This window comes from Eschrichtius robustus, chromosome 3 (assembly GCF_028021215.1).
Source record: "Eschrichtius robustus isolate mEscRob2 chromosome 3, mEscRob2.pri, whole genome shotgun sequence".
In the NCBI taxonomy this organism is placed as follows: Eukaryota; Metazoa; Chordata; class Mammalia; order Artiodactyla; family Eschrichtiidae; genus Eschrichtius; species Eschrichtius robustus.
In genome coordinates, this window is record NC_090826.1 from 101,714,003 (window position 1) to 101,724,826 (window position 10,824).

Sequence of the window (10,824 nt, forward strand, 5' to 3'; positions counted from 1 at the left end):
ATTTTGGGGAGGTTTTAATCAGCAAGATGTATGCCAATTGTCCTGGATTATCATAAAGAAGTTACCTTTGCTTTATAGATGAGCAATAATTGTATATACCTCTAGATGAACATTTAGGTAAAATTTGGGGCACTCAAGCCCCCCCAAAATTTTCATTCCCAAGACTTACTTAGATGATGTTTAAGGGTTTTTTGTTTTGAATTTGTTTTTTATCCTTCTGTGTTTTTCTCCTTTATTAATAAATATTAATAAAGGATATATTTACAAGGGTAATTTTATTTTGAAATAGGAGAAAAGGAAATTCATACTGCAATAATGTCAGAGTTTCCAGAGGAAGATGTTGTGAAATTGTTTGTCTAAACACATTTTATTTGGGGTTCAGTATGAATTTTCAATAGATGGTTTTTAGATAAGGAAGCAGTAATTCAAACGTGATTATATAAACAAGAAGATCAGAGAGGAATTATCCTGAAGGGTATAAAATGAACCAAGAGCTTTTAGTCTGGGTCATTACAGCATCAGCTCCCCAATGCAAAGTAAGGTAGGTGTCTACACTGAGAAGGCATTGTGAAATGAAATGTTGTTATTCTAAATTATTTTCATTTTCATCATTTTAACATTTATTTAAAAATGGCAAATGCTGAGGGACAATTTGCTTTGCTAGGCTCTAGAAATTCTAGTTATTGCTCCAAAATTGTTCGGTGATAGGTGAAGATGAATGAACTACATATGTAAGGATAAGAAAATATTCTACTGACTTCAAAGAAAAGGAAAAATTGGTCAATTCCCTAATGAAGGCTGATTGATATTCATGGCCTTCCCTTACTATTTACATGTGATTTAAATGTTTTAATCAGTTAAATCATCTGTGTATTAAATCCTGTCAATTACTAATGGTTACCTTTGATGATAATGTACTTTTGAGAAAAGTTGGGAATAAATTCAGTTTTGGGTACCTGCAGAGGTAATTTACTCTTTATTGTTTTAGTTATAGCTAAACCCCCTTGGATAGTTTCCAAAGCACACATCTGACTTATAGTACATTTTGCTCTCTAGAAAAATATATTGCTTTAGTGAACTTCCTGGAGTTCACAGGGTGGGCAATTGATTCTTTTCATAGCACAGTAAGGGATTTGGGGAGAAAAGATTGGTGAAGGCAATTAGCAGAGAAGAGAGAAATGTGCTTAAGAATGAAGGTAGTGAGAACAAAAAGATGAGAGAAAAGGCTGGGTAAGGGGCAAAGGACAGAGGATATCTTGGAATAAGTACAAATGTTGAAAGTGTAGACATAGTGGTCATGGCACTGAAAAGGGCATCTCTCATTATTTAGGGCCTAAAATCACACCTCTGTGTTTAGGTGCTCAATAAATCATTTATGAATGATTTTAAAAGAGGCAATTAAGTTGCAGAGGATGAGAATCCAGGTGACAATAAAGGAGAAACTGTGGCAGATCATCTAGGGAGGTATTAACTAACACTGATTTATATACTCAATATTATATAGTTATATAGTCTTCTGTAGCATTCCAAGTGCCTCACATGTATTGTTTTATACTTATTATGACTTTAGGAAGGAGTATATGGAAAAATGAAGGTCAAATTTCTTAATTTCTCAGTTACACACAATTGCAATAAAATCTGAAAGCATAATTCTAGATCACTATCTCTTAGACCAGGGACCGGACACTAATTTATCACATAGGATCATAGTCTATTTGTGCTGAAAAGTCCTTCCTGATCATCTTGTGGTTCTAAGCCTTTTCTTTACAGCTGAAGAAACTGAGCCCCAGAAAGATTCTTTGGGTGAAGTTTTACTATTTGCAATAAAGGAGAAAGAATAATTCTTACTTTCTTTACTAAGTTATATAGCTACTGCTGATGATGATTCAGCACTTTTAATTTTTCTTTTTGTTAATTTGGAGTTTTACATTTATAAGAGGAACTTCAGAACAATGTAAAGTGGCCATAATGAATATGACAACAATGGGTAAAAGTTCCAAAACTGTTTTTATTCTACAGTTTTAAAAAGGATCAGGTGTACTTGTCTTTTTCTGTTTTGCAGATGGGGAAATTAGGCCCAGATAGATTCAATATTTTAGTCGATTTCTCATAGATCCATGGGAGATCTTGAAATAGAATTCTGTTCCTTAACTCCAGGACCAATATTCTCACCACTAGGTCAGCACATATCTATTTTATATAGATCATAGAGCTAAAAGTTAAAATATGTGAAGTTAATTATTTCCTAAGGCAAAAATTCAGTAGCTGGCTGGCTAGATGGGCAAGAACCATATGATCATGACAGGTGAATATTTTATATCATTTACTCAGTCAATTTTTTTTGATGCGGACAATTTTTAAAGTCTTTAGTGAATTTGTTACAATATTTCTTCTGTTTTATGTCTTCTGGCCGCAAGGCATGTGGGATATTAGCTCCCTGACCAGGGATCGAACCCGCACCCACTGCATTGGAAGGTGAAGTCTTAACCCCTGGACTACCAGGGAAGTCCCTCAGTCGATATTTTTAAGATCCTGCAGAGGATCCTCTAAGTCTGTGGCTCTAAAATAATGGAACCAGCTCTATACCACAGAGGGAGCTCACATTTGTGAAGCACTGAGAAAACCAGACTCCGTGAGCAAGGAATTCTTATAACTTTGCTCCGTGATTGAAATACCAAAAAACCTCCAAGGAATGCTTAAATATGCAAATTTTATTTGAAAGTATTCACCAGAAAACACTTCTTAATGGGTTAGTTCACTTCCTTTTCTATATAGGAAAAAAAAAACTTTGATTATTGTGGGTGTCAGAGTCATAATTTCAAGTAGTTCAGAGCACTTAAAACACTACCTACTTTTTGTTAACATTTATTCTCATTTATCTTGAGTGACTATCTAGGAATAGAATTGCTGGGTCATCAGTTAAGTGTATGTTTAGTTTTATAAGAAACAATCAAACTGATTTTCAAAATATTTGTATGTACCATTTTACCATCCCACCAGCAACATATGGAAGTTCTAGTTGCTCAAAATCATCACCAACATTTGGTGTTATCAGTTAAACAATATGTATTTTTATTATTAGTGTTCATAGTTATCTCCTTCACTAGACTGTCAGCCCTTGAGGTCAAAGACCATAGCTTATCCATTTTGTGTCTGTCAGTGCCTACTTTAAATGCTCAATAGATGTTTGTCTAATTTATCAGCAATTCTCATTCACCAAATAGGAGACTGGTTGGAATGGCCACTAATCTCTGGAAGTTGACATTTAAAATAAATACCTGGTAGCTTGTTGAATGTGGTTTCATTTTTTTCTATGAGCTGATTAAAGACAAAAATTCTTGTTAACTGAGGCAGAGTCTATGAGATTTCAGTTAATGGAAGTTTCAGTGTATGTAGCTTAAAGATGCTCTTGGGATATAATTGATAGATTTGAGAAAAAAATTGAGAAAAATCTTGATACATTTTTCATGATTGAATAACAACATTTAATGAATTATAATTTATTTAATAGAATAATAAAACAAGTTTGTGTTCAAAGGTAATACTACTCCATTAAGATATGTATTTTCTTTTCTGACAATGATACTTGAGAAGGAAAAAAATCCAAATATGCCTAGCTAACTGTACAATCTTTGAAGTGATCAACTTACATCTAAAAGTCTGAAACTTGATTACCCTCTCTCAGTAGCAAAACTTAAATAATTATAAGTCATAACATTATCCAACTCATTACAAAGTCCAGTTGATAGTGAACACACTCTTCATCAGACAGGCTCTATAGAGATATGTGTTCTGCCTGAGGCACAGTGGATCCTCTGTTGTCTTCCGTGTACCCAAAACTTATTTTACTTTCCTGGCTAACTTACAGTGGACCTGTCATCCTTGATTGTATCACTCTCATTGTGTCAATCTGTATTTTTTGCCTCCACAATCTTTTTAAGATAATGAGTTCCATACAACTTCTGAGTAAAATAATTTTATTTTTCCAACTCTAATTCTTTCAACCTTAAAGGATATCCTAAGGGTTGAGAAGAAGGGTTTTTAGATTTCTGGGTTAGCCCCTTAACACCAGTGGTAGTTTTAGTTGACCTTTAGCCTTGTCTTTCTTGACAGGCATTGGGTAGAATCATATGCAAGACTGTTTGCATTGAGCTGGTACTGAAGTTTGATTATGCACTTCCTTGATTTCTTTGCCTTTTCTTATTATGACCAGTTTGTTGGCCTTTTAAGCTATTGAACCAAAGGTTTTAGAAAAGCACATTTCTGGGAAAGCCCTTACTGAAGCCTGTTAACTCACTTCTTATAATGATAAAGGCAGGTATTTTGATTGTTTCCATTGAATGAATTATTTTGTACTTAGTTGACATATGTGTCCCTGCCACTTTTCTGTTATAGTGTTTCAGGCTTGCCATTTCACTGCCCAGTGGAGCTAAGTGGCACTTGCAAGCAGGACATTCACTATGTGAGCTCTGTCACTATGGGGTATGTGGATCATAGCCACATCTAAGTGTATAAAGAAAGGTTACTGAGAGTATTAACTATGTAAAAACACCTAATATAGGGCCTAGGACAAAGTAGGCATTCAATAAATATATATATTTATACACACACACACATACACACACATTATAGCTCTTTCTGAATGTCCCTTCTGAATGTCCTAAAGGATACATGTAATAGATTCTTTAATTTTATCTTTGATTTAGCATGACTGCTATCTTCCTGATGTCCATGCTTTTTGGCCTTGCATGTGGGCAAGCAATGGCTTTTTGTATTCCAACTGAGTATATGATGCATGTCGAAAGGAAAGAGTGTGCTTACTGCCTAACCATCAACACCACCATCTGTGCTGGATATTGTATGACACGGGTATGTAGTTCATTTCACTTCTTTTAGCTGAAAATTAGATAAACCTAGACTCAGTCCAATTATATCCAGAGAGAAAATGAGATAAAACACAACCTCATTTCCAAAATCTGATGGTTATTGGCTCTGTAGAGGTAGAGTACACAGGTTACAGTATCTACTCAGCAGAGTGGATACAGATAATTTTATAACAGTTTTACTTCCAAAATTTATTTAAAACTTATCTTGTTCTCATGATATAAGGTAAAAGAGGGGGTGCCACTTTTGTCTCTATGGGATTTAGTGTGGATATGTTGAGTTAGTACCAGGGAATGGAACTAAGGAATCCTCTTCCAGTCCTGTTTGTGACAAAGGAATATAAGTGAATTGATTTGTATCTGTTTCCATTATCTATATATTTTCTAAAGTCCTATCACAGTATGCTCCTTTTTTAATTCTTTCCTCAGGACTTCAATGGCAAGCTGTTTCTTCCCAAATATGCTCTGTCCCAGGATGTTTGTACATATAGAGACTTCATGTACAAGACTGTAGAAATACCAGGATGCCCACGCCATGTTACTCCTTATTTCTCCTACCCTGTAGCTATAAGCTGTAAGTGTGGCAAGTGTAATACTGACTATAGTGATTGTATACATGAGGCCATCAAAACAAACTACTGTACCAAACCTCAGAAGTCCTATGTGGTGGGATTTTCTATCTAACTTCAATTGCGATGTAATTTGCAATTTGGTTAAATGTGTTTACCTGGAATAAAACTAATAAAATATCGATATATTTCACAACACCATGTGTACATTTGAGTATTATTTCATCCATACTCATACCCGTTTATGCATTAGCGAGCTTAAGGGCTTTAGAAGAAAAAGTGAGTGAAAGACAATTTCCAGCTCATATGAAGGATGGCTTCCACATGAAAGGGCAGAGTGCAGGTAAAATGCAGAACAGGAACATGAAATACTAATGAAAGACAGCCTTAATCAGGCTCTCTTAACAGAGGGCCACGAGGTTTGTCTTGACATAGAAAATGAATATGGGAAAGCTACAGAGTAATGTGATCAGCGGCTGAAGGAACATATGGCGTCAGCGTACTGGAGACACCTACTTCCAAAGGCTGAAACGGGGCTGGAGTAGAGAGGGAGAGTAAGGAATATATGAAATCTGCAATATACTACTTTATCCTGTCATTCAAATACACAAGATAAAACTTCACTAAAACTCAGTAAACAGTATATTTTAATCTATTTAATTTAATTACTCTGGTGGGCCTACTGACTTATGAAAGTTATACTCCAAAAGCCTAGAAAAGAGGCCACGATCATTTTACATGTAGAAGTCTAAATCCTTTGTAGTCTTTAAGGTAATTTGAGACACTTTCCAGCAACTTACACTGTTTTGGCTTTCGATGTCATGAAAAACTAGTATGATTATGAAAGATTTTAGGAATAGTGGTAGAGTGCTAAGGGATCTAACAGAGAGGAATCATCCTAAATTCTAACCTAAACCTTCAATAGTTAAACACTGTTTTCCAGTAAATGTGCTTAGTGAGTGGTTTATTTTTCTCTTCCTTCCTTAGGTACTCTTTCATGAGAGTTTGGTTTCAATAGCTGTGTGAAGTGAGACAGACCTAGTGCCCTGCAGACTTGACCTCAAAAAAGATGACTTATCCTATATTTTCCCATTTCTCTCCATCCAAATTGCTGCCATTGGGTAAAAATCAATTGTCAGCAGGGCCGGTTGTCTTTGTTATATCCTAGTCATTGGTTGCATTCATCTGGGCACATGTTGTAAATGCCTGCAGAGTGACAGTGTCCGGGGGGGATGTTAAGGTGGTGTAGATGGATTAGTACCAAATCCATCCAGTGTTCTGCCAATGGGGACAGAATAGTTGTACATTTATATACAAAGTCATGAATCCACATTATTCTTACCTTAATATCTGAAGTCAATGTTATCATGATCTCCAAATATTAATCTGGGGTTTTGGGTTCTCATATCACTTGACAACATGGACACTTAAATCTGTAGGATTAAAACATTCCCTCTGAAAACTGTATATCAAATATAGATTTTTGATTAATGAGTGAAATGTCTAATGTTCAAACCTAACTGGCACTAATCACATATGACTTTCACAGAATCTGAAAAATGTTTTCCAAGGACTTGAGCTGTGGAAAGGCTATAGGGTTCAGTGAGGCCCCTTATAAACAGTCCAGCTCAGAAGACATTCATTAAATGGGCTTCCTCAACCTTCAGGGAGGAGGCTAGGCCTGCACATGGGTGTGGTGGCCTGTACCACCATGGAGCCCTAGAGTGGGTGCATTAGAGACAACTTGTTTCCTTCCACTGAAGGCAGTCCATTTGGATTAGATGCATATGTAAATTATATTAAACTACTTTTGAAAATGGAGTTGTCCAAGGCAAAGAAGCCTTAGAAAGGAGCTTAGGAATTGGCATGACCAAAAATTTACCTCAACTGGATCCAGAAACTTGGGTATATGGAAATGCTATTTTGGAATGTACTAGTATTCTTTGGGTTTAGAAGTGGGAGAATGAATAGAGAACTTAGAGATGGGGAAGTGAAGAATTATTGCTTGTGTGAGAAGAGAAAGATGGAAATTTTGGAACATCTTCTGAACTGGTCTTTAATTCAACCTGAAGTTTAATAAGTCAGTTTTGGGCAGAGGAAGTTTGAGATTCAGTTCTTTAAAAAGAGTCCCTCTTGTTTCTCAGTTAACTTTGAAATATAAAGAGTTCTTTCATAACTAAGTGGATTTGGGATTGGTGCAGCAGCAATCTCTGCTTTTCTAATGGCCAAACTCTTTAGAAGTAAGTGAATGTACCAAGATGATATATTGGCAGGTAACTGTGTGATGCTTCCTGATAATAGGAACTTCAAGTAATAAAAGTTCTCTTTTAAAGGGAATGTACCTCAACATAATAAAGGCCATATATGCAAGCCCACAGCTAACATCATACCGATGAAAACTTTTTCTCTAAGAAGAGGAACAATACAAGAATATCCACTCTTACCAATATATTGGAAGTCTTAGCCAGAGAAAGTAGGCAAGAAAAAGATAAAAGACATCCAAATTGGAAATGAAAATGTAAAATGGTCATTACTGCATGATACTGTATATAGAAAACCCTAAAGACTCCATCAAAAAACTGTGAGAACTAATAAATGAATTTAGTAAAATTGCAGGATACAAAATCATGTACAGAAATCAGTTGCATTTATATATACTAGTAATAAACTAACAGAGACATTAACAAAACTATCCTATTTACAGTTACATCAAAAATAAATAGGAGGTAAAAACCTGTACACTGAAAACTATAAGACACTAATGAAAGAACATGAAGAAGACACAAATAAGTGGGAAGATAGTCTGTGCTCATGGATTGGAAGAATTAATATTGTTCAAATAAATGTCCATACTACCCAAAGTGATCTACAGATTCAATGCAATCTTTATCAAAATTCCAATGCCATGTTTTACAGAACTAGAACAAACAATTCTAAAATTTGTACAGAACCACAAAAGACCTCGAATAGCCAAAGCAATCCTGAGAAAGAAGAACAAAGCTGGAGCATCATCTGTCCTGATTTCAAACTATATTACAAAGCTATAGTAATCAAAACAGTATGGTATTGGCATTAAAAAAAGACACTAAATCAATTGAACAGAATAGAGAGCTCAGAATAAAACCATGTATATATGGTCAATTAATATACAACAAAAGAGCCAAGACTATACAATGGGGAAAGGACAGTCTCTTCAATAAATGGTGTTGAGAAAACTGGACGTCTACATGCAAAAGAATGAAACTGGACTACTTTCTCACACCATATACAAAAATCAACTCAAAATAGATTAAAGACTTAAACGTAAGACCTGAAACCATAAGACTCCTAGAAGAAAATGTAGGCAGTATGCTCTTTGACATTGGTATTAGCAATAATTTTTTTCGATCTGTTTCCTCAGACAATGGAAACAAAAGCAAAAATAAATAAACTACATCAAACTAAAAAGCTTCTGCACAGCAAAGGAAACTATCAACAAAATAAAAAGGCAACCTACTAAATGGGAGAAGGTATTTGCCAACAATATATCCCATAAGGGGTTAATATCCCAAATATACAAAGACTCATGTAACTCGACATTGAAAAAAACAGAAAAATGAACAGCTTGATTTGAAAAATGGGCAGAGGACCTGAATAGACATTTTTTCCAAAGAATACATGCAGACAGCCAACAGGTACATGAAAAGATGTACAATATCACTAATCTTCAGGGAAATGCAAATAAAAACCACAATGAGATATCATCTCACACCTGTTAGAATAGCTATTGTCAAAAAGACAACAAATAACAAGGAGAAAAAGGAACCCTTGTACACTGTTGGTGGGGTTATAAACTGGTGGAGCCATTATGGAAAACTGTATGGAGTTTCCTTTAAAAAAAATGGAAAATAGAGCTACCATATGATCCAGCAATTCCACATCTGGATATTTATCTGAAGAAAATGAAAATATTAACTGGAAAAGATACATGCACCCCTATGTTCATTGCAGCACTATTTACAATAGCCAAGATTTGGAAACAACCTAGGCATCCATTGATAGATGAATGGTTAATGATGTGGTAGATATACATAATGGACTACTGCTCAGCAGACAAAAAGGAAATCTTGCCATTTTCGGCAACATGGATGGACCCCGAGTGTATTATAAGTGAAAAAGTCAGATGGAGAAAGACTGCCAATCACTGCCATTTGATTTCACTTATATGTGGGGAAAAAAAACCCCAAAAAAGCCCATAGAAAAAGATAACAGGTAGGTGGTTGCCAGAGGTGGAGGGTGGGGAGGTAGGTGAAATGGATGAAGGGGGTCAAAAGGAAAAAACTTCCGGTTATAAAATAAATAAGTCATGGGGAGGTACAGCATGGCGACTGCAGTTAATAATACTGTGTTGCATATTTGAAAGTTGCTAAGAGAGTAAATCTTGAAAGTTCTCATCAGAAGAAAAATATTCTATAACTATGTGAGATGACAGATGTTACCTGGACTTATTGTGGTGATTATTTTGAAATATTTACAAATATTGAATCATTATTTTGTACACCTGAAAGTAATATAATGTATGTCAATTATACCTCAATTTTTAAAAAGTTTTTTTTTATATAAGAAATTACCTCTCCCCCCTTTATTGAGCAGCAAGTCTGAGTTTAAGTGCCATAAAAATTCTTATATCATGGTATCTTCCACTCTAGTTCTAATGTTCAGTGTTGGGTTCTTCCTTACCCTCTCATTTCTTTTAGCCGATTCTTACTTGTTTTTTAACACAACTCTGTCTCACTTTCTCTACTTCTATTACCCTCCTTTCACCTACCATTTTTGCCTGGCTAACATCCATGTCCCTTCTTTTGGTAGCTGCACCTTGATTTTCCTTTGGGGGCTCTCCCCCCACCCTTTTCCAAGTCAAATGGTTTGAGTGGAGCTGATGGAGGTAGGCATGCTACTTAAGCTCAACCAAGCCTGACTGATTAAGGGGGGGACATATGACCTAATCTCTTCCAGTAGGAGTCAGTCTCAGGGCTTTAACTGTAACTGTTGGACAAAGAGGAGTGCTTGGCCTGTTGGGGTTTCTAAGCTGCTAGAATGTGAACCTAGAGCCACTGCTAGCCATCTTTGGCATCTCCTAGAAACAGCCAGCCTGAGAATAAAGCCAACCCAGAGAAGAACAAGAGAGTGAGGAAAGGGAGACCTTCTGATATCAGTAGGTCTAATGTGAAGCCAGCTTCAACACTTAAAGAAATCATAACTTTCCTGTTCTGCTTAAGCTAGAGTTGGGTTTCTGACACTCTTTCAACTGAAAATTACTGATTGCTTCAGCATCTTTTCCACTAGTTTCAAAAGATGCTCCTCATCCCATCCTCCATTTCCTCCAGGACCTT

At 35.8% G+C, this 10,824-nt stretch overlaps 1 protein-coding gene across 1 annotated transcript; it reads left to right on the plus strand.

Moving 5' to 3' along the window:
* Window positions 1-4,707: 4,707 nt before the first annotated feature.
* TSHB (thyroid stimulating hormone subunit beta) lies at window positions 4,708-5,567 on the plus strand. The gene is made up of 2 exons (XM_068538149.1): window positions 4,708-4,869; window positions 5,313-5,567. The coding sequence occupies exons 1-2, from the start codon at window positions 4,708-4,710 to the stop codon at window positions 5,565-5,567; spliced, it is 417 nt and encodes a 138-aa protein (XP_068394250.1).
* Window positions 5,568-10,824: the final 5,257 nt, after the last annotated feature.